Raw genomic sequence first — 24611 nt, 5'->3', positions numbered from 1 at the left:
CTACCTGCATACACCCTCGTCAGACTGTTATGGATAAATTCCTGATCCTGATCCGTGTATGAACTAATCTGCCTGCCATTGAATGGCTCTCCTCCCCACCACTGCCCCCATAGCACAGGGATCAGTTCAAGGTTTCTACCTGTTTAAAGGGAGTTTTTCTTTCTATCTTTTTCTTATAAACAAACAGCAATTAGGGATTCCTAAACTACAATTTTCTGATTGTCCATATTTTAGTTTAGTCTGTTATGGTTTCAAGGTCTGAAGTCTAGAGCACACAGATCAATCCACATCACCCACAACACCAAGCTTTACTACTGCCCTTTAGAGACAGATTATGTGCATACTTTATGTCATATTTGAATGAAACAGATATGCAGGTAGATGTTGATGACCTACCTGGGCCTTAATGAGAGTTCGTTCTTGTAAGGGCTACAAATCTTACACAAAGACAGCTAAATATCCAGAGGAAATTCTAATTTTGACATTTCACATTTTCACAAGTAATTTATATACACATCTGTGGGGTTTTAAGTAAATATTATGTTTGATATCAAAGTGGATCAGCAGAAGTTTGATGATAATTATGTTGGAAAATTAGGCTTTTCTGCTATAGCTACTAGCTTGAAATCAATTTAATTTGTGTACGATACATAACAATTGATAAGTATCTGCATCTGAACTCAAATACCGTTTGAAATCTTTACTCTTTATAAATATATAAACTATAGTGCAATTGATACATTAAACGTGACACCATTAAATGGTGTGCCTTTCAGCATTCAATAAATTTGGTTATCATTTTTTGTGAATATTAATATAAAAAATATTAATATTAAATCATAACTTGAATCGATTAAAGCTACCTCTGGGGACCACCCTTCAAAGGAAGGCAAAAGATAGCCAATTTATTTATTAAGTCTCATGAAGGTACTAACTACAAATTTGGAACTCTTCTTAACAATTACATGAATAACTATAACCAGAATTACCATATAGATAATAAGCAAAGTTGAAGGATATAGAATTTTTGACAGTGTAGAGGTTGGCAAAATTCACACTTATGAAAAACATTTATTGTGAAGATAATAAAGTATAAAAACACAAATTACTAAAGGTTTACTTACTATAAAAATATGTGTATGTGAGTATGCGTGTGTGCGTCTCTCTCTGTGTGTGTGTGTGTGTGTGTGTGTGTGTGTGTGTGTGTGTGTGTGTGTGTGTGTGTGTGTGTGTGTGTGTGTGTGTGTGTGTGTGTGTGTGTGTGTGTCTGTGTCTGTGTGTATGTCTGTGTGTGTCTGTGTGTCTGTGTGTATGTCTGTGTGTGTCTGTGTGAAAATTTCGGCTGGCCACGATGAAGGCTATAAACCATCTCCCCTGGTCAGAGAGATGTGTGGGGAGATGTGTGTGTGTGTGTGTGTGTGTGTGTGTTGGTGCCAGGTTAGAGAAAGCAGCTACTTGTGTGCAAATAAAGACTGTGAAGAGCATTACATCACTAACATTAACTTTCAAATAACTTCTAACCAAAATATCACAGCAACACAAATTGACTTATGAACATCACATGGAATCGAATAAACAGTCTTTTCTGTGGGGTCTTGGCTTATATTGGCCTGGTGACCTCATGGGTCATGGGGCCCAGAGTGACCATTAGTGGTTGAAACTTGTGTCGAGAGTCAGTTTTCACACCTCTGCCTGACGTTGAAGCATCCTTGAAGACTGAGTTCGGGAGGCTCTGGTTTGTCTCCAGAACAAAGAAACATGTGGTCAGGATTTGACTACACAGGTAGGCCGAACATACACACCCTGACACACGCGCACACACACACACACACACACACACACACTGAATAATTTACGTTTTTATATCTTTGTATGTTTGATCTTTGTGTTATTGTGAACATTTTTAATGCCGTGAATTACAAGAAAACTATAGAAAACTTGACAAGGATAATGATTCTATAAAGCTCCTGTGCAGCTTGTACTCGACTCCTTATGATGACCTACTGAGTCACATTTCACTATATGTGAATGAAAATTTTACTGACTCTGTTCTTTCTGTGTCACGATATGTTTGTGTGTGTGTGTGTGTGTGTGTGTGTGTGTGTGTGTGTGTGTGTGTGTGTGTGTGTGTGTGTGTGTGTATCTAAAAGTTATTTTTGCATTTCTGGACTTTTACCATAATTATTGCTCATGGGAGAAGTCCTTTGTGTGAGAAGTGTTTCTTTCTCACAGCCACAGACATGTTGTGTGGAACCTTGTGGATGTAGGTTGAGTTATACATTATCTCCTCCTTTAGTCACAGGTGAAATATTCTCTCCCTGACTCATCTCAGCTCTGACTGCACTCTGCTCCATCACCTCTGTCACTCTCGTTTTCTCTCATCCTCCGCCTGTGGTTCACGGGGCCGTATAAACGACAAAAGCCCCACAAATTTTCACCTCCTCCTCTTCCTGCTCCTTTCTGCTCTGGGTCTTTTTTCATCAGCTCTGACACACGTCATCCAGCTCTTCTCGGGAGTCAGATGCATTTGAATTGACACAACTTGAGAAAATGACGGGTGTGAATTGGAGTTTGAATTTCCCTCGACAGGGATGACCTTCACTTCACACGGTAACAGTCTGCTCATATGTCTACAATAATGAAATGTTTATATTACGCCACACAGACAGCACTTTGAAATGTTTTCTGTGTCAAAAAGTTAGAGAGATGTTCATAATCACTAAAATCAGCACATGCAGGAACCAGGATGTTTATAACAGGGAGACTAAACTTTGAAAACTTTCAGAGCAGTGCATTTATAAGTCTAGGTCTCTCTACAGTAAAAACACATGTTCTTTGGATTAAATAACAAATAGCTAGGCCTTGGAAACTTTAATTTTTAGCATCTAAATTAAATATTGAACTAAAGATGCTATATGAATAAATCCAGTTCATCTCTTACTTTAGGAGTCCTGATAACACAGAATCTGTGACTCATTACAAAGAGAGAAATGTGTGTAGTGTTATTTAGCTGGTAGAGAGGGGTTTGTTTTATTTTGTACTTTCTGTGATACATTCTGTGATAATAACATCAAATAATGTTGCCCTAATTTGGAATGAGTTAACAGAAATCCAGATTTTAAGTTACATGAATTTGAAGCCTAAACTAGAGACATAGTAGACATGTATTTTCAATACATAGTGTTGTATTTAAAATCAGGTCTACTGTCTGTCCCCTGTTTGAAATATATCTTAAAACATGTCTACTAGAATTCTTCACCCATCCAACAGAAAGCTCCTCCTGCAGTACTATCTTATTTCTTGTAACTGTTCATAGCTCATAAAATGATACATTAAGTATTCTGTATATAGCTAGGTGCAAAAATACAAATACTAATATTAAAGAAAAGTAATCATAGATACAGTAACAACTTTTATTTATTAGTGGTAATTTCAGATGCCAAAAGTGGTTCCAGCCTCTGCATGTTTTCATTTAGATTCTATGGACCAAAATATCTGGCATTTATATATATATTTAAATTACATATTAAATGTACATGTGTTGCTTACATCAATGTAAAATATAGTTTTTCTATCATGTTGAGTTTGTGTGAATATATCAAATAACTTGAGAATGATTTAATTAAATAATGTTAAACTTTTTATTTAATTAACACACAATTTATAAAATCACATTTAAGTTATTTGATTTATTGACTATAAATTCAACATGATAGAAAACATGTTATATGTTGTTGAAATACATTAAGTCAATAATAATGGTTTTTAGTGTGCTGTATACGTCAGGGACACACTCAAAACATTTTAGTATGAATCTAAATGGTGGATCCAGGATTTTTATTCACCTTCGTTAACATTGTGAGATGGGGCATTTTTCAACATTCTCACATTTCCTCTGAGAAGTTCCTCCGGCACATTTTGGGAACTGATATCTATGAGTGTGTGTAATTTGGTGCATGTTGTGTTAAATTAAACAAGTGTTAGGTTTTTGTGGAGGTTTGTACTCTACTGAATATAGGGCTTTGTAAATAAAATCAGATTTTACTTGACTCAGGCTCCTAATGACCTAGTGACCTCTGGCCCTTAGTTAAGTCCAGAAAGACTGGCTCGGCTGACTTTTGACTGAAGGTGCTGATCATTGAACAGAAATACTGTACTTGACTTTCTCTTTCCCTGAGTATGGCTGACGTGTCACTGCAGTACGTGTTGTGTCGGTCGGATTCCTGCAGTTTGAGAGGTGGAGCTCATAGTCAAACCATTAATTAATGATTGAAGTTATTTTCTGTGACAGTAATTTGATTAACATAATTTGCTGAATATTAGCACAAGTAATTTCACAAATCAAATTAAAAAAAATAGCATCCTTGTAATTTTCTTATATTACCTTAATTTGTATGTGCCTATAGTTTGCATAATATAAATCTGTAGTAATGTACGAACTAGTGGACAGTTATTGCCTTTAATTATAAATGTGCAGTTTGTGGTCTTTGCTAAATAAAATCCTCTAGTACGTAGAAATGAAGACTCAAAGCGTTTTAACTTAGATCAACTTTAATTATTCACAACCCCCAAAGAATGAGAACAAAAAACAAAAAGGCTCTTTAACAATCTACAGTCATCAAAATCATCATATAATTCCTCCGTATCGGAACAGATACACCCATCTGAATGTTATTTCCCTTTGGATAATATTAATACTAGGCTATAATAGAACATCTCCCTTGTGCTTCTTCTAAAACACTGTAATACTATTATGACTGTCAGCGTCTCTGTTGGACACACTAAGTGCCTCAGTACAAACCCACTACATCATTCAGCTCTTAAAGACGGACATGAAGAGCTTGTCATGCTCAGAGTATTCCAGTATCTTCATATGGAGCGGAGTCGTCTTGTTGTGCGGATTCAAAGCCAAATGAAGCCAGCGGGGACAGTGCCGGTGTGTGTGTGTGTGTGTGTGTGTGTGTGTGTGTGTGTGTGTGTGTGTGTGTGTGTGTGTGTGTGTGTGTGTGTGTGTGTGTGTGTGTGTGTGTGTGTGTGTGTGTGTGTGTGTGTGTGTGTGTGTGTGTGTGTGTGTGTGTGTGTGTGTGTGTGTGTGTGTGTGTGTGTGTGTGTGTGTGTGTGTGTGTGTGTGTGTGTGTGTGTGTGTGTGTGTGTGTGTGTGTGTGTGTGTGTGTGTGTGTGTGTGTGTGTGTGTGTGTGTGTGTGTGTGTGTGTGTGTGTGTGTGTGTGTGTGTGTGTGTGTGTGTGTGTGTGTGTGTGTGTGTGTGTGTGTGTGTGTGTGTGTGTGTGTGTGTGTGTGTGTGTGTGTGTGTGTGTGTGTGTGTGTGTGTGTGTGTGTGTGTGTGTGTGTGTGTGTGTGTGTGTGTGTGTGTGTGTGTGTGTGTGTGTGTGTGTGTGTGTGTGTGTGTGTGTGTGTGTGTGTGTGTGTGTGTGTGTGTGTGTGTGTGTGTGTGTGTGTGTGTGTGTGTGTGTGTGTGTGTGTGTGTGTGTGTGTGTGTGTGTGTGTGTGTGTGGTGAGTACATGGTAAGACTGGAATAAAACCAAGGAGGCAGAAGTACAGAAAATGATGTGAGTAGCGGTCCAGTAACAGGACATCAGCAGGTCTCATATTCTTCATGCATAGTTTCCTGTGAGCAGATAAACACACAAGTGTCCTCACTGTGGGGAGGTGGGGGCTTCAGGTGGTGCATGCACATTCACATGCACTATGCTGCCAGACTATCTGTCGGACCTGCTTATAGATCTCATGTTCGTTGGTGTATTGTTGGTGAACAAAGTCTAGTAAGGCTGTTTATAACTGGTATCGAATGGCTTATTAATGGTTAATAACCATTAACCAATTATTTGGGAATAGATAGACCTGATCAGGAAGCCTCTGAGTAACAGCATTGGGGCTGTTCAATTTCTAACATGTTCTTAGCAACTGACCAATCAACAGTGGGCCAACAGACCAACCACAGAAGACTGGGCTTATTGGGAGGAGGACCAATAATTAAAGCAGACATTTTGGACAGTTGCTGAAGTAGTTGATAGTATGAGACAATGAATGTGTATTTTGTACATTACAACATGTAAATCTATTCTAATGGAGCCCAGAATTGAAATGTTATCGGCCAAAATATGGGCAGTTTCACCAGTTTGACCAGACAATTCAATTCTGATATGATCTGAGAAGATTTGAAATCACATTTTACAAATATAATGTACTGTAATATACGTCAATTTACTAAAAATTATATTATACTATGTTAAATAGATCTTTCTAATCTGCATCATCACTGGGAACTCTGAAACACTCAGCTGTCACCATGTGTGCAGACAGGAATACGACAGACAGTTCAAGTTGATTTTTAATGTTTGGATCCAGGACATAGCGCTCAATGCTTCAGTGACTTCCTGTTTACACAAATTACCGGTCTTTATTGGACAGTGCTCTTTGCACACATGGCTCAAGTTTCTCCTTGTTAAGACAATGACTCTGTAAGTTTTAATGGTGCAACCTGATTTAATAGGTGTCAAGTCTGAAAGGAGTCTGCAGACCTTCACATACAAACTGAGCGATGGCTACATGAAGAGCTGAAACTGTCAGCAGAGATTTTTGTTGTTTTTATTTTTTAATCTTTAACTTAAAAGATTTCCTAACAAAGTAATTTATTAAGCATTAGTATTATTATTAACCATAAATAGTGCTTTAGTTACAGCTTATAATCTGTTATAAAGACTGGTTTGTTGTAAACTACAATTATTCTGAGGCAATAAGACTTTTTCACTTTATGCTGTGTTCTCACGAAATGCAAAGCAATTTTTCACGTTGTATTAATGGCGCATGTTTGGCTGCAGCATCACTTGTGTTTACAGGCGCTACTTACTCGAGTAATGCAAGTTAACACAACCCTTGAACATTGTCCTGTTCTGGGAGAAAAAGGAGACGAGGACGACTGGAGAAGCCAGCATCATCATGTGTGGAACCACGAGACCACCAGGAGGCGCACACAGTTCGGCAACTATCTCCACCTGTAGATGTCTGCTGTTTCCAGCGCTAACTGAGGCTGACCAGGGGCCATTTTGATGACCTGTTGAGTTTTCATTTTCAATGCCGACTATCAATTGCAACCCCGCCTCTTTTATTTTGTTCAAATTTAAATATTTAAAGTCCATGGCACAGTTACATATAACACAATAGTAGCCCCTGTGAACCCAAACTGCAATTTGCCTTTCTACAGGAAACCAAGGTTTATGTTTAATTCGCTGATTGGAATTGAACTTTTGTGTACACATGTCCAGGCCTTGAACAGAATCGCATGTATTTTGCCTCTTTGTGTTGCCCGTCCCAAGTGATTTGAAATTGTAATTTATTTGGGTCTTTACATGTAATCTCATTTTGTGAAAGTATAGCATCGCGTTTGGTGCGAACACAGCATGCATTGATCAGCAAGTGGCGGTCTGGCTCAAACATCCACCCACTTGTCACAGCCTTTCTTCTGCAACACTGTGTGGGAGTGCAGCTAGTTTATCAGTGATCCACAAGGAAATCAAAAATCTGCCACATGAAGGCTTTTATAGTACCATCTTATTTAGTGATCTGTAGGAAACGTCCACTGTCCTCTTCAAGCTAATGCTTTAATTTGTCACAGGACGCACATAGTGAAGCTCTGAATATGAAGAGACATAAAGTGGAGCCATGCGTCATGTTTTTATCAGAGGACTTACACAGCTCTGACATCTGTTTAACTGGGACATTAAATTAAATATCTATGAGCACTTTGAGGTTTTGTATCAATTATTATAAACTGATCTGTGGATATGGTCAATAAACTGGAACACAAGCAGACTCTGATTAACTTCAGTGACAGAAAAGACACGGTCATGAACGACTCACTGTTCCACCACTGGTGATACTGCAACTGGGACATCTTAAGTACTTCAGCAGTTTAAAGTTGTTTCTGACAAAGAGTCTAAATAATCTGGTAAACAATCTCTGACCTTCATTGTCCTGATGGAAAAATGTACTTGCTGATAGATGCGTTGCCAATAAGCCAATAACTATTGTGGCAATACTGCCATAGTCTTTACCAACTCATCTTAGCGCTCAGTTTCAGCTCCCTTCAATGATTCCCTTCTTCTGCTTTTGTAGACATAAAAGCACTAGTGTTAATATAAGTGTTAATAGTAGTACAGTATTTTAGAGGCTGGGGCAAATTTATATTCAATTCAATCACTTCAACATACAACTGGTGTCATTCAAACAGAAGGAAAGCTGTTATATTCAGAAAACTTTTGCAGCAACCAGTATGTATGGAATAATACAGCTGAGACAAGATGTAAAACCAATCAAACATGATTAGTTTGATGGTCAATGAGAAGTGTAATAGACTTTAGACAAGTGGTATCTTCTTCTTAAACGTCATTCAATGATCACTCATCTGTTACCTAGATTGCCGTTCCAGGGGATATTATTTGAGTTGATTCAATTGACACAGAACTGAACGCCAGCTTTACATCTTCTCTCCATTAAACTATACAAAACACTTATTTTGTGTGAATTTGTAGAAATAAAACATTTTTCTTCTGATAATCATTGTCAAGCATCAGTTCATGTTCAACAAGCAGGTGTGGGGAGGAGAGTGATGGAGAGGAGGAGAGTGATGGAGAGGAGGAGAGTGATGGAGAGGAGACGAGGACAGACGAAGTGGTGAGGTTGGGTGGGGGGGGGGGCGGCAGCAGGTATCATTGTCTCAGGTACTCTGTGACTCCCCCTACATATCAATCACACAATCTATATTTAACTAATAACACCTCAAATACACAGAATACTTTTTCGTTTTTTCTGGCTCTTAGCATTAAATGACACACTGTATCAGTGGGGATTGCACTGTCTAATGCACCTGTCCAATAAACAGTACTGTATATTGGACAGGTGGACAACCTAACATGTAGCAAACATCGGTCTTCCACACTATCACATTCTGTAAAATGGTACAAACATGTGTCAGAGCTCCCTCTGTTCCCTGTTATTTTTATGGAGTTAGCTAAATATATAGAAGATATGGCACCATAGACAACTAAAACTGAAAATGAAAAGCTCCCTTTATGTCCAGTTGCCATCTTTATCTGGGTAAAGGAAAGGAGACACACTGAAGAGAAGGCTCGCTGCTGACAGGAAGGAAAGGTTTGTTTAAAACGCTGTATTTAGGTTTTGAACAAACCTTCCCTTACCTTAAACTGCAACAGTTATTTTTTCAACACGGACAGTGGATTAGCATTATTACTCTGCTTATTAATCAACTCAGGTAAGTCTTTCAAAAACCTGTTTTAGCATAATGTGTTTAGTCTTTAGTCTTTCCAACCAAACTCCAATCTCATCAGGATTGTTTTGAGCAGCAGCAGCAGCAGCGTTGAGAGAAGAGGGGCTGATAAAGCCTCTCTCCACTGCCTGCTCACCAGCACAAGTCACATAGATAGCACTGTGTGATCATGGTTTTTCTCAGAGGCCAGTAGAGCTCAAACAAAGACCTACAAGAGGGGGAACACTGCACACTTGAATGTAAGACTAGCGTGTGGAAAGCACATGGAGGCTTAGAATGTGTGGTTTAAAATAGACGTGGGGTCATTTCCAAACCTGCTGCTGAGGCTGCTCAGTAGTTCTCGCTCAGAACCTGTCACGTCCTGGAATGAGACTCTAGTGTGAGACATATATTGTAACTGTTAGCATCTCTCCTGCACAACATTAATACAAGCTGAGCTGACACTCAGCCAGCTGCTGACACTGGAGCCACAGCACTCTGTTATTGCCAGTCTGAGCTGTGGGAACAGCAGTATCAAGGCCCACAGTACAACTGGGAAACACACATTTGCACCACTGACCAACAGCATCCTGTCTGGACAGAGTTTAGCTCTGATTAAACTGACTTTAATTCAAGGTCCTCTGTCAGAGCATGAACTGCTCTACACAGAGACACTGTACACACATCAGGACACATCAGTCAATGGTAGAAATAAATCTTTTCCGCACTACGATCTGATAGGTTCCTTTACATCTGAGAGGTTTTTCTTCTCCCTCTTTTGTGAGATGATGATGAGAGAAAAAGAACCTTGTTACACAACTGTTGTTCTCTCCAGTGGTTCTGCTGTTCTATCCCCTGTGAGCAGTCACTATATCTCCACAGTCTCTCTGGACCTTCACAGTGATGCTTGGGTTGCTGCTTTAAACAGCCTCTGTCAACAAAATAATCAAAGAGACATAACAAAGTAAAGTCGTCGTCTTTGGTTAAAGGAAATAAAGGGTTACTGATGGTTCTTATGTCAGTGTGAATAATGGGATTCACCTGCCACATTCATGTTTGGAGTAGCTAAGTGTGTGGAAGAGCTGATAAATGAGGCAGCAAAAGCTGAGAAAATGATTCCCTCGAAACCCTGTCCTTAAGTTAACCTAGTATAAGAGCCATACTGTGTGCCAGCCATTCACTTTCCCATTTAACTGCTTTGTATGAGCCCTATAGAGGTGAAACTGGGACGCGAGCTTCCCATTGTGAGCTGCTTCCCAGTGCAGACCCTGCGTAAAGCAGACGGTTACTGGACACTGATGTCTTGTTACAAAGACCGATTTCTGTCTTGTATTTGTCTCAAGGGGGAGTGCACTTGTGTGTTTATAAGGTCTTTCTGATTGCCCAATAGCAACACACACACTTGACATGGAAGAGGAGAATGGGTGGGTGGGTGGAGAGAGGGAGTGTATGAAGGGACAGATACAAGTGATTTAACATTTGAAGACAACGTAACAACCTGAGACTAGTGTGGGGGAGTGGGGGGGAGGTAAGGTGACAGAGAAAGGGAAGAGGAAAGAGAGAAAGACAGATATCAACAGACTGATTTTCAGAGAAAGAGAGAAATAGTGCAACAAAGATAAGTAAAGCGACACTTCTTGAATCTGGGAGCATGGGAGACAGGAAGGGGGGGTAGAAAAGGTAAAAAGACAAGGAGGGGACAAGGACTTTGGGTAAGGGGAGAGAGAGCTCAGGGAGGTAGGGAAGAAAATAAGGGGGAGACGGTAAAGAAGGGAAGAATTGAGAAGAAAAATTGAGACACAGGAGCAGTCGTGCTTTCAGGAGTATGGCTGTGGAACTCCATATCCTGGTCTGTAGATGGGTCGCCCCGTTGGTGACTGAGAACCCGAATAGGGGGCCCCTGCAGGGTAACTGTAGCCACCATAGCTGTAGGAGGCCGGGTAGGGGGCAGGGCCACTCTGGGGGTGGCTTGGGGTGTACTGGCCAAATGCTGAGCCTGGGTGTGGTGCAGGGAAGGAGGGCTGAGTAGGGTAAGGGCAGGTGGCTGATGCCGGAGGCCCAAAAGTGGGCCTGGGGCCAGAGAAGGGGCCGTAAGGTGAGCCGGCACCTGGGTAAGGAGAGAATTGTGATGGTGGATTGGTTGGGCCAGAGGCGGCTGCTGCTGCTGCTGCTGCTGCAGGGGGGGCATTGGGTGGGGAGACAGGGTATGGACTGTAGGGTAGGCCGGGGCAGCACCCTGCAGCTGAGGAGGCCGGCTGAGATGCGTTTTGGTAACTGGAGGACTGAGGTGTGGAGTTCGGCTGCTGCTGATTTGTTGTTGTTGTAGTTGTCGTGTGTTGATTCCACGGTGAGGGCGTGGCAGCAGGATCCTGGCTGATACCTGCTGATGATGTCATGGTGGAGGGATTGCCCTCGCTCCTCTGCCGCAGGATCTCCTGGAGTTTCTCTATCCGTACTCGTCTTTTGTGAGCGAGGGAGCGCAGGGAGAGGAAACGGTCAAAGAAAGAGTCCAGCGGAAGAGAGCCCTCCAGAAACTCATCAGCTAGAACCTGCAGAGAGACACATTTACCCAGTAACAGTGATGGTTACTAAATCAGCATCTTAAAGTAACTCCCCTAACCACAAACTGGGCAGATCAACCTCTGACTGCCCAATAGTCTAATAGGCAGCTCTTCATTGTGATTGGTCCTGGTATTGCAGCCCAGAGCAGCTCATTGTCCGAACTAACTGTTATGTGCTAGTTATTGTTATCATGATACGATACTAAATAAAAATAATAAATGAAAAACAGTGCTGTAAAAACTATTTGCTCCCTTTCTGATTCCTTTAAGTTTTGTATATTTGTTTCAGATCAGACTAATTTCAGAATGAAGCAACAATGGACTATTAAATTATGAGTATGTTCAATTTGGTGCAAAACAAAATAAAAATCTGGATCTAGTACATTTAAATTTGGTTTCATAAGGAAACTGCTGTGCCTTTGAAGAAGTATGCACTCCACTGAGTGCCCTTCTACTATTCAATAATTTACCTAAAATATTTAGATGTGACCAATAAGCAAAAACAGAACAAATCAGGAGGATTTTAAAATCTTAAAAACAATGACATTAAAAATAATTGCAATACTTAGATGAAGTGATTTTTTGGTCTCACTCCTATTGTCTATACATAACTTGTGTACATGTGTGTGTAGAGTTGTTGACAGTTATGCACTCACCTCTGAATCTGCCTCTGTTTTGCCGCCCTCTGTCTGTAGTCTGGAGAACAACGCCTCTGGAGACACCTGACCCACAAAACCATCTGAAGGGGGAGGACACAAGCGAAAGTAAGGAGGAGAGAAAGAGCGAGAGAGCAAGACAAAAATACATCCCATCAGGCAACAGGAAAAACTGGTTCTGTTCATCCAGGTCCGGGTACAGGTTTTCTTCAGTCCTTTGCTCCTTTAAAACAAACTTCTCTAAACCTCCCTCTCTAATGCCAAATGATTTCGAAAAATATATGTGTGTATATACTAGATATATTGGGGTGGTACCCTCATGGCTGAAGGTACTTATTGTAAGTCGCTTTGGATAAAAGCATCAGCTAAATGAAATGTAATATACATACATGTACTTTCGTAAAAAGCCCTAGTCAGAAAAAATTAATCTAGAGGATGAAAATACTTCCTACAAAAACATTGATTGTTTTACGGCAAAAACACTCCTGGACTAGACAGTCTGAATATCATAGTGTAAAGGGGCAATGTATAAATACAACCTAACTGTCAGAAGAAAATATTTTCTTCGATCGAAATATAAGACATTGTCGATACAAATTTGATAGAACTTATTCCATACATGTTTTTACACAAGCTGGAATAGAGTGACAGCCACGTCAGGTTAGGTTGACACATACAGCGCAGAGCGTGGGAGTAGCAGCCGGTAGCAGCATACGTGCTAATGTTTGGACTACAGCAGATGTGAACATCAGTACGTCGAGACTGAGATAAAAGAGAAAATGAAAAATTATCTTTGATATGATTATATTCAATATCACCTAACCTTGAGTTAAAGACAAATTCAGACCAGGGCCAAAAAAACAACATTCATCAGCTAAACCTTGAAGAAATCCACGGTAAAATGAATCCAACATAGTGCTAGAAATGACTATTAGATAAAAAATAAATAAAATCATAATCACTCTATCTATAACAACAGCAAGACAGAATGGGTTTCTGTTCACATGTCTGTGATATCTGATTAACATGGCTTTGCTTTCTGGTGAACTGCTTTTGATTTGCCTAGTTTATTGATGGAATACAAAGGTGCATTTCACAAGGATATGGAGGAGATGTTACTGGGAGAAGCTCAGTTACATCATATTTACTTGATTGGGAGAGTCTAACATGACAACTGAAGACTGTTTCCAGAGGATCTACATACAACACGATTTAGTATCTGTCCTATCTTCTCTCTGCTGATGCTGAGATTCACTGTCTGCTGTTGCCACTGGCAAAGAGGGTCTGGTTTGTCTCAGATATTAGATAAGTTTATAAAGCTGCTTTCAGACATGCACTGAGCCCTGGCGAATCTCCTGACATTCTCAGGAGAGGCTTTACGTGAGAACACAACTGTCAAGCAGGATGCTCTGGAGATTCTCTGCAGTTTCTCCGTCCAGGCCCAGTGAAAAAACTCCGGAGAAATTTCGAAGCAAGAGGCCGGGCTGATGACATGTCTAACGCGAACTATAGCTGTTGTCAACTCAACTTTACGTAATTTCACTTGGTTTACTGTAGCTGTGCCCTAATTGAGGGGCCCCCATCCTTCACAGGAGATCCTGCATCTCAAGACAGATTTCTTCACAGTGACCCCAGGAGATGGATCCTTCTTGGGCTAACCTATCGCAGGATTCAATGCGCACTGGGTGAGATGCAGTAAGTGCAACCGCTCAAAGTAGCTAATGATGCACTGGTAAGATTGGGACAAGCTAGTGACGCAAATATGAAATCCTCAGTAGACCAGACCATCGTATTTCTGCTTGGCTGTGGTAAGGAATTCGATAATCAACCGCTTATAGTGATGAATTTGAACTGGGACAAACGTGATCAGTAGAAGTTTCAACCCTAGAATTGGTCAGGAGGAGGCGGAGCGAGATTTGACGGAGCAGCCTCGCAATTTTCCTTTTCTCTCCATTCTCTTCTTCCGACAATGATTCAATGAAGGAAAAAACCTGTCAATGATCTGAATATCTTTAATTTATTATCTAGGGCAGCAGGGCTCCCTCCAATAGGCAAAATATATTGACATGCAGAGCTTGAATGCATTGCAAATGGAAAAGAATCTATCGCAGTCAGACAGTCTTTTGCAATACGTATATCGCGCATGTAGATTACCGCAATGACGATAGATTTTACATATATTGTGCAGCCCTAAGTAACACCATGTTTTTAGCCTAAATGTCTGCTGTTATCCTTCTCCGAGTTACTGCTGATTTTACTGAACTTGAACTTGTGAGTATTGCGAGAACTCGCTATAGCTGCAGTTACTACAGTAGTTACTTAGAGTAGACCAGTGGACATTTATGCTCAAAACATGGTGTAAATTATGCAGTTTCGAGACACATTTGAATGTCTGCACTTACGGATGCTTGGGTGACACCACAGGAGCAGTATGGAGGCAGTTTTTCTATTGTTTTTTTTTTTTCGTTTAAAGAAGTGGTCACCATTTACTTAAATTGTATTGGATTTGGCTGCAACGCTGTTTACCCCTGCAACTCCAATGGCGTTTTCACCAACCCCTTCATGGCATTGCGGACCTTTTCACACCTAGATGTGAAATCCACCCAGAGACAAATTAGCGTGAACATTTGTGTATGTCCCTTTCAGATCAGGTACAATGTCTGTGTGCTTCTTTCTTTAGAGCCACATGCAGCATTCATGTTGACATGAAGTCTCTGTTAAACAAATTGTTTTAACATGTCCCACCTCTCAGGGAGCAGTGCTGTCTGTAGGTGTCTCTGACGGCCTCTAATTGAGAGTATCTCTCCACCAGCCCCTCCTTCTGCGACTCCAGACGAGGCCTCATGTCTAGGTTTTGCTCAGCAAGGCTGCGATTTGATGCCAGCGCCATTTCTCGCTCCAGCTGAATGTTCTGGATCTAAAGTGGAGAGAGATAAAAAGTTAACATTTGAAGCAGTTTGTGTAGAGGGATTATCATTTCATTTTATACAGTATAAATATTGTTCTGTGGGGGGATGCTGGGTATCAAACCTCAATACTTCTCTCAGTATCACTGGTCAGATGAAACATCTTTCTTACTTATTTGATCGGACAGTTTCAGATTTAAATCAGCATAATTCAAGTTTTGGACAAATACTTTTTCCAGGAGATCTTAGATATTCAAGAGCTGGCTTCTTTATTCAATACAAGAGGGATGCTTCGTAAAATAGATATTTATAGCATATTATTTGTCATAATGAGTACAGTTCCATCAAAAGTATATTTTTAGAATCCATGAATACTAGTATCAACAAATCTTGAACAATCCCAGTCCTGGTGGGTAGAGAACAAAGTGAGGCCCTTAAGGATTTGAGGGTGGTGAATTCTCATGTGAAATAAAATTTAAAAACTGTAATCCTGATTTATGGTACTCGCTGCTTTGGGTCTCATCTTACACTATTAGTAGGGTTGCACGGGTACACATGTCTAGGGAGCTTTTTAGGCAACGGTTACATAACACTGCTGACTTCAGTTATTGGCACAATGTTCTAGAAGGAGTCCAAAGGTTCTGTGACATGTGACACCTGGTGTTCAGAGGGAGTGTCACAGCAGGAGAGGCTGCAGCCATTATGAACTTTAAAGCAAAAATAATGTAACTGTCATGTATATTGACAAGTGCTCTGTAAATCAGGCCAAAAGAGAGAAATATATGTGTCATGATGTGATGATGATTTTAGTATGGTGCCTCAGAGTTAAGCATTAAGACAAACAACTGTTGAGTATCCAGCTACATTATATAGGCAGACCTATTTTGGATACAGCCAACTAAATGATGCATGAAACATAACATTTATAAGAGCACTGAGCTAACGGTCACACGAAGCAAACAGCAGCCTAATGCACAAGAAAAACAAACTCTGATCAACAACAAGTTAGCTTCTCGGCTTGAGTCTACTTATTATGCAACTTGCAAACGAGAGAGAGAGAGAGAGACAGAGAGACAGAGACAGAGAGAGACAGAGAGAGACAGAGAGAGAGAGAGAGAGAGAGAGAGAGAGAGAGAGAGAGAGAGAGAGAGAGAGAGAGAGAGAGAGAGAGAGAGAGAGAGAGAGAGAGAGAGAGAGAGAGAGAGAGAGAGAGAGAGAGAGAGAGAGAGAGAGCATTGAGTTAATAATGAGAAACACTGTTTAGGCCTGTTGGTCTGTTATTTTCTGATTTGTGTGATACTGCGTTATTACATACATTACTATATTATAAATCAAAATAAGAGTGACCCTTATAACATCATACTAATGACACTCTTTATATTAAAATTTCAACTGAAAAGCTCGAGATAAATCAGTCACACCACACATAAAGGACTCCCATAAACACCTGGGCATTGTGAAACCATGTTTGCAACCCTAAACAATGTAAACCAAACATGTAAAATTATATAACTATAACTGTAGCCCAAACTTCCAGTGGATCAGCCTCAAATGACCAATATCTCGAATCACAACAGAGATAATTTCATATACATAATGATACACATATTACTCATATATTTTCTCCATATTGTAAAATGTGTCGATGTCTTTTGAGTTGTAACAACAGTTGCTGTCTCCTTCCATCTTCATGATTCTTCTAACTTGTTGTGTCACAGCCAAAAGCCTCTTTCAGTCTGAGCTTTGTTGTGAGCACTCGACTGTTCTCTTGTTGCTCTCATCCATAGACTCTCTCTGTGCTGTCTCACACCAGTCTGAAGGATAATTTGTAGATTTTTTTGACTTTTCATACTAAAACCACATCTATGTTACAATTGGGGCTCCTTTTTATTGTCTTGCATGATTAGAGTCCTTAATCCTGTGTCATGTTTGCTCTCTTCAATGTTTGTTTGTGTTGCCTTCTACGGTGTGGAAGAATGCAAAGATAAGTCCAAATAATGAAACTTATTACTGTAAAGAACTGTAAATATACCTCGACTCAACAGTCAAAATGATGTGCATGCAACATGATCTTTACTCTTGTGAATGACCCACCGGCCTGCCACATCCAAACAGCTCGTTGTCCATAATTCCACACCAGGCATGTCAATCACACAACCTCAAACATATTGCACTTTAACCCCTACCATCAAATTATAAACAATGGGAGGGGGTTTATCTAATGACACCATGATGTCTCATTGAAAAATGTGATGACTTTGTATTGACTTCAGTAATTCATATGAGTAGTTTGGTTCCAACACCAGTAATAAGCAGATACATGGTATGATAATCATTCATTTTGATACTGTGGTATACAGTTAAACCACAACTGCAATCTTAGTATGTTGAGCAATGTATGAATTAATAGTATGTAATAAATAATGCATCTAGTTTTTAATAATTACTTAACAGTGTCTGGTGAGAAGAGATTTTAAAGGAAGTTATTTTTTACCTTTTCATACTCTGCAATTGTGATTCTATTGACAATTATTTTCTGAGCTTGTATTCAATATACATAAATACTAGGGATGGGCATAATTAATCGACGATCGATTAATTGATCATAAAGAATTTCGTCGATGACATTATTTTGTCATCGACGAAATTCTGTTGCGTTCACTGCCAACACTGCGAAGCTATACGTCTCCATGAGCGCATGAGTAGGAGGTCAGAATATCCGAATTGCCTGAACGCAGCACAGTGAAGATGTTAGCAGCTGTAGGAAGCATCCCGGAGTTATACTCGACAAGCCCCTCTGGGGGACCGGCGGCTGGCCGCTGGGAGCTAGATGGATTTGACGGTTCTCGACCTCTCAGTCCGGTTGTTGTCATGTCAACCTCACCCAGACCCGGGTCTGTACGGGTTCCCTTCCCCGTAGACTGAGGGTCCGCGTGCGGACATGAAGCCAAGCTCCGCAGCTAGCGTCCGGAGCTAGCGTAGGCTAGCCCCAAAGCTAGCCCCTTCGGACCCGGACAGGGCCGGGTCTGGTTGAGGGGTTCCGGGAGTGAGGAGGTGACAACGGCCGGAGTAGAAGGGCGAGGGCCTCGGAGTCCGGCTAGCTCTCAGCGGCTAGCTGCTCTCTCAGCGGGGCTGAAGAGTACAGCAGCGCATATTTACAAGTGTAACCATTGAACAGATCCTGTTTAACTGCCACAAGAGTTGTTCATCTTGTAATAAAGACCTCAATGAGGAAACACGCTGTGTTTTTTCTATTTTCACTGCATTTTAACAGCCCATAAATAGTGAATTTTAATATAAAAATATTAATGATTAATCGAAAATTCGTCATTAACTCTCCCGACGATCGATTAATATAATTTAATCGAATGCCCATCCCTAATAAATACTATTAAAGACTTGTGCCATACATTCTAACTTTAACTGTACATAATCAATGTCTGTGTTACTTACCTAAATTCACTCAGATCACTTTAATCATTTAGTATTTATCTACGTTTTCACAGCCGTTATCCTGTTCACCGTCCTTTTACATTCATATACACTCCTCTTACTTTATAATTTAAGTATACTGCACGTATTTTTAACTGTCTGTGGACATTGCACTGATGTCATCGCTGTTTCGACATGTTCTTTGTGCCTTAGAATTGCCCTCTGGGGACAAATAAAGTTGTTTGAAAGAGTTCCCATTTGAATGTATTCCCTTAACCTACATTATGTCCTCAATGTTGGTTGAGATAGAAACAGAACACTTTGCTGGATATAGGTATAAAACCAATATAGGTTTACGTCACAGTAGTCAAGTCAGGATTAACAACTTACCTCTCTGTGAAATCAAATTTTGTCAATGTAAACCTTGGCTGTTTTTTGCTATGGAGAAGCAGATGTAAGAAGAGCAAATGCAGGTGGTGGTGTACACAAAACAATTAGCGAGAGAAAACCAAAGATGTTGCCTTGGTTGCCAAATTCTATCAAAATTTATCCTGAATTTAAGTTATTGATGTGATATGATATAAGCTGCTGACTTCCCATTTTTGCGACAGCATCCAGTAGACTTGCCTATTGATCCAAGCTGTACGAAGAGTTCCAAATGTGAATCACTTAACACTGTCTGTGGGGGAAATCAATGGGACTTATGGACTGAAATAGCTCCTCACATTTCACAACTCCAGTTGTTAAGTAATGTCCATGAGTATGTGGCTGGGTGTTGTACTGTTAGTTTGTTACTGTGAGCTCGGTATATATTATATACATTTGTCGCGATACAAACAAATGGTCAGTTTGATATTTAGATTTATTAGTATGAGAAATTGGGTGTGCTAGTCATGTGATTTCTGAGGCTCAGCCAACTAAACGCCCTGCAGGGCTTCAGCAGTGTAAAACACATAGTTGACTTATCAATGAGAGCTTTCATGTGAGAGCTCAGCCCATCTGAAGGCCAGACTGGAAAATAGAAGTCAAGTGGAAAATGAAGCATCATTTTTACCTCGTCGGACTCCAGGGCCATAGACTCCACCCTCTCCGGGTTGTCCAGGAGCTCCTGTAGCTCTGATTGGCTCAGGTCCTGGAGCTTCTCCATTTGATTTGCCAGAGTGGCTGTCCGTCACATAGGAACCAGGAAATAAAAGTTAAAAACAATGTTTGGAAACAGAAAGTGAGCAGTCAGAGGCCTAACTACAAAATGTTACAGTCCCTAACCTTAAGTAGATGATTATGAATTATTAATCATTGACTTATCAGGCCATTCATGACTATTTTCAAAACACATCACAGCACCTAGCTGCTCCTTCACGAAGTTCCCACTGTGCTGATGCTCTCTGGCGATTGGGATAATTGTATACATAAACAAGTAGCAGTACGACGTGTATACAGTTGGCTAATGGCTAGCTAGCATGTTAAAACCATCCTGTGGAGAAACAGTGGGGGTGAGTGACAGCAGGCCACGGAGCAGAACAAGATATTCGCCAGGAAGAGAAAAGGCTGTCAATTAGCTGACACTTACACGATGCTAGCAAACCAAATCCCGCCTGACACTGCACCGTCGTGACATCCAACAGCGCCTCGGTGTCCACTGACAGCTGACGTGACACGGCCTCAGGATCTTAGACCTGCCCTCACCAGCTCCGCCGGCTCGATAGGCTAGCTAGCTACACGGAGAGGTGTCGTGTTCCCCGACGGTTCCGCGTTGGGCGATCCGATGACAACAACAGTCGGAATGATCGCAATGTCAGCCAGTCACTAAGCTGCCGTGAACTTCGAGGGAAGCCCGGCGGTTTGACGATCAAAGACGGAGCCCAGGGTGACACCAGTCGGCCCGAATTACCTCAGCCAAACGCCTCTGGGTCCCGGTAAATGTTATGTGACTGAACACACGAGCCAAGTCCACAGAACGAGCCTGAAAAGCGCCCAATATTCGCTAAAAAGAAGAAAGTTTCACTCCACACTGACAGAAACCGCCGCCATTTTAGGAACCATCCACGCGCCCTGGTTTGTGGGGGTGTTCGATCAAAACAAAAAAAAAATACAAAACAGCACAAGTTAACTAAAATGATCTTCTGATTCATACATTTTAAATACTTCCTGTTTGTTGGCACATTTACGAGTACTTATTGGATCTGTGGAGGTTTTGTGTCAGCTTGGCCCCCACACAGCAGGTCGATGGTGCCGTCCTGTGTTCAGCTGATATAAGGGAAACCCCTACAGTATGTGACGGTAACGTTCCAGCTGCTGCTCAGTGTTAGTGGTAGAACATCTGTCACCAGCCAAGGCTCCAGGTATAAAGGCCCAATAAACTGTCATTAATCACTGTATGAATAGTTAATACTTTATTAAGCAATGATCAGTTACTACTGCAGGCCTGATAGATTGACGTAGAACACTGTAATAATGATGCTTTAACGAGGATACATGATTTTATTATGTAATACTTATATCTGCAGACCTGATAACTTGTTATAAAGTGTGAATCCCTTAGTGTTTGTCATTTTTATTTACCCACATTTGTTACTCAATTAATAGAAACTCACAGACATCGTATTACCAACACATTCAATGGGTGTAAATGCAAATAATCATCTGCAGCATAGGCCCCCTAACAAGATGGAAAATATCCCATGGACCCCCTAATGTGTCCCTGGACATAGCCTATATGTTTTACCCTTCTATTTACTCACATGAAAGAACAACACATGAGTAATATCTTAAAGAGATTTAAGACATGTATTAAATTCTGCTAAAATTAAATAAATAAACCACCAACAGTCTCAGAATGGTGTAGGGTCATATCCAACCTCTTACCAATGGAGTATTTGAGATATTGATTTAAAAGTAAAATTTGTGTGTTTTATCATATGGGTTCCATACCTAGATCTTGTGGGAGCCAGATTAGACAATATTATGGAAGGGCCTTCCTAAACCAAGGACTGATGGCTGACTGCTGAGGGGAACCCTTGTTTTCCATACGTTTAGTCTTTTACTATATCTTCTCAGTGCTCTTGGTGTCAGGGAGAGGAATGTTGAGATGAAAGGAGGGAATCTAGAAACTTGTTAGATGTCTCGTTATAACTAGAGCCTTGTCCTTGCAGTCTGCTTTATCCGTTAGTTTAGGCTTTTATACAGGAAGCTGAAATGATTCTAACTGGACAGTCAGCAATTTGCCGAAAATTCACCCAGTGTATATCTGCTAATATTAAATCCTGGATGTCCCACACTTTCCTTAAGTTAAGTGATGATAAGTTTGAGGTAATTGTTTGGTCCACTTAATTCCACCAGCTCTGTTTGTGCCCTGGTGATAAACTCATCTGTTGAATAATATGAAGTAGGATGCTAAAAATGTAGGGGTGATATTGGATTCTGACGATCAAGTCTAGAATGCTAGTTTGTTTCTGTCACATCAAGATTATCTTTAAAAACCTTTTAACAACTGCTGGTTTTCAAAAAGTTGCACATACTTTTATTTCTTCTAACCTTGGTAAAGCACTTTACTCTGGGATCTGCCAGGGCTGTCTCCACCATCTCTAGCTTCTGTGCAGATAATCACAAGTAAAAAAATGCATGACCACATCACTCCTGCTTCCCTACACTGGATTGCTGATAGATTTTTAATTGATTTGAAAATTTGATTGTTTCTCCTCATGGTCTTAAAAATATCACGGAGATCCACAGACAGAGCCCTGCTGGTTCCCAGGTCACAGCTTGAAACTGAGGGTGACAAGGCTTAAAAGCCTCAACACATTGGAACTCTCTACCCAATCAAAATAAACTAAACCTCTGGTTCCTTTTAAATCCAAACGTTTGTGTTTTAAACAATTAAACTCAACAATTACAATTTTGGTAGAATAACATAAAAACACAAATCTTTTCATAGCTACTGATAAAAACAGTTTCATATTGGTTTTGCCTTTGGTCCCAAAACTGGAATAGAATATGATACTGGAAGAAATCTGGATTGCTGCTTGGTATTGAATATAAAAGTCACATGGACACACCTGTCAATGAACAAATCGTTTACAATATATAAACTAGAATGCAGTGTTAATATTAGCACCCACAAATATTTTTCTGAACCAGAGATATTTTTATTTTCTAAACTTGAGCTACAGTGTTGTTTCCATAGATACATACAGACGGTTGTGTAAGACTTTGCATATGTCCATACTTCCCATTGTAGTATAGTTTTATTATCTGACAAAAGATAATACATGTTTATGGTTTATATATATATTATGTTTTTAGTTGTTTTTAAACTGAATATATTCTACAATGTCACAATCAATATAAAATATTTTTATTTTAAAAGATAACATTAGCAGAATGAGACAATTATTAAGACTATTACCGTTTTTAATTAAAGTGGAAGATGTAGACCCAGGCCTCATAAAGAGCCAGATGATTACAGTTCTATGTAAGATACTGTAAATATAAAGTCGTATAAAACTGAGAGATTCATATGTCCTGTGAGAGCACTGCTGACAGTATTTGATTAAAAGCGTAGTTTATTGATGACAGTGTGAAAGCTTCATTTTTATTGTGACAGTTGGGTGAAAAATATGATGATAATAGAAAGAGACCCTGCAATTCTTAAAAGGTTCAATGTTTGAAGCTGTGATCACAATATTTGAAGAAAGTTGCCAATGATGCATCTGAGGGACTAATGTAAAATGTACATTAAGGATCAATGGTAACTATCAATTGAAAAGTTCTGTAGATAAAGAGGAGGAAGCAGAGTTGAGGCTGCTCAGTGATTGGCTGCTCAGGCCCTGCAATAGCAACACTAGTAACAATTATTGCCTGTTTTAAATAAGTACAAGTCACAGGATGGAAAATCACCATCAGTCTTCGCGACGGTTTATTTCTTATAAACATCTAACAATAGTGGATTCAGACATGTATTTTGCATATACAGAGTGAGGACACATTTAGAGAGAGAACCAGTATATATTTCACTATACATGTAATCTATTGCAGCCTTCAGACATGCAGGAAATACATGTAAATGTTCAGTGGGTTTGTCAAATTGTCCTCCCATGACTTACATACTGAGGTTAAAAACACGAGGACCACATGATAATTAAGTTGAAAAATACAGAGGTGCAGAGATGATCCATCTTTTCTCAATGAAACGAAAAGGGAATTGTAGAGTATGCTTAATCACAGTAATCAAAAGCCAATTAAAGTATCTGCTATGTGTGAAAAACATGCACAGATTCAGGGTTAGTTTACTGATTTACAGTGATTCAACTTTGTCTTTTTTGACACACGTTCATATCTCCCCCCATGAAAAGGTTCACTTTGAGAGAGGTGCTTTACAGGCAAGTACAGGTAAAACACAATAAGCTATCACTTCTCAGAATTTAGTGTAAGCATTTCAGTTTCAGATAAGGAGATTGGAAATTCAGAGACACAGTTGAAATAAAAATACATTTTGCAAGTTCTTATCCTGTTCTTTATCTTAAAATAAATAATCTGGATAAACATTTTTTTGTCCCCTGTCTTGTCCTGTTCATTGGCCAGTTCAAATATTTTTGGAAGAATCAGTTTGCATGAACAATCTGTGTGGGGGGCTACTAGCTAATCCTGCCCATCATGGATGTCATCTAGTAAAACCTCTGCCTACTGTACCCTTGTTGTTGAATCCATAAAGCAATTGAATTGCACAGTACCATATTTGAAAGGCACCTTTGTGATCACAGTGGAGGATTAAG

General features: G+C 40.1%; 1 protein-coding gene across 2 annotated transcripts; it reads right to left on the bottom strand.

Moving 5' to 3' along the window:
• Positions 1–6338: 6338 nt before the first annotated feature.
• On the bottom strand, positions 6339–20875 carry vps37c (VPS37C subunit of ESCRT-I). 2 transcript variants are annotated; one of them, XM_061085969.1, is made up of 5 exons: positions 20411–20875; positions 19895–20004; positions 15248–15419; positions 12503–12585; positions 6339–11834 (listed from the first exon to the last, which is right to left on the bottom strand). In XM_061085969.1, the coding sequence occupies exons 2-5, from the start codon at positions 19985–19987 to the stop codon at positions 11103–11105; spliced, it is 1080 nt and encodes a 359-aa protein (XP_060941952.1). In that variant the 5' UTR covers positions 19988–20004; positions 20411–20875; the 3' UTR covers positions 6339–11102. The 2 variants fall into 2 exon arrangements, with proteins under 2 accessions (XP_060941952.1, XP_060941962.1); XM_061085979.1 differs by having other exon boundaries at positions 20732–20875.
• Positions 20876–24611: the final 3736 nt, after the last annotated feature.

Source organism: Limanda limanda, chromosome 2 (assembly GCF_963576545.1).
Source record: "Limanda limanda chromosome 2, fLimLim1.1, whole genome shotgun sequence".
Classification (NCBI taxonomy): domain Eukaryota; kingdom Metazoa; phylum Chordata; class Actinopteri; order Pleuronectiformes; family Pleuronectidae; genus Limanda; species Limanda limanda.
The sequence above is the reverse complement of the archived record's forward strand: the minus strand, read 5'-3'. Positions and strand labels throughout refer to the sequence as shown.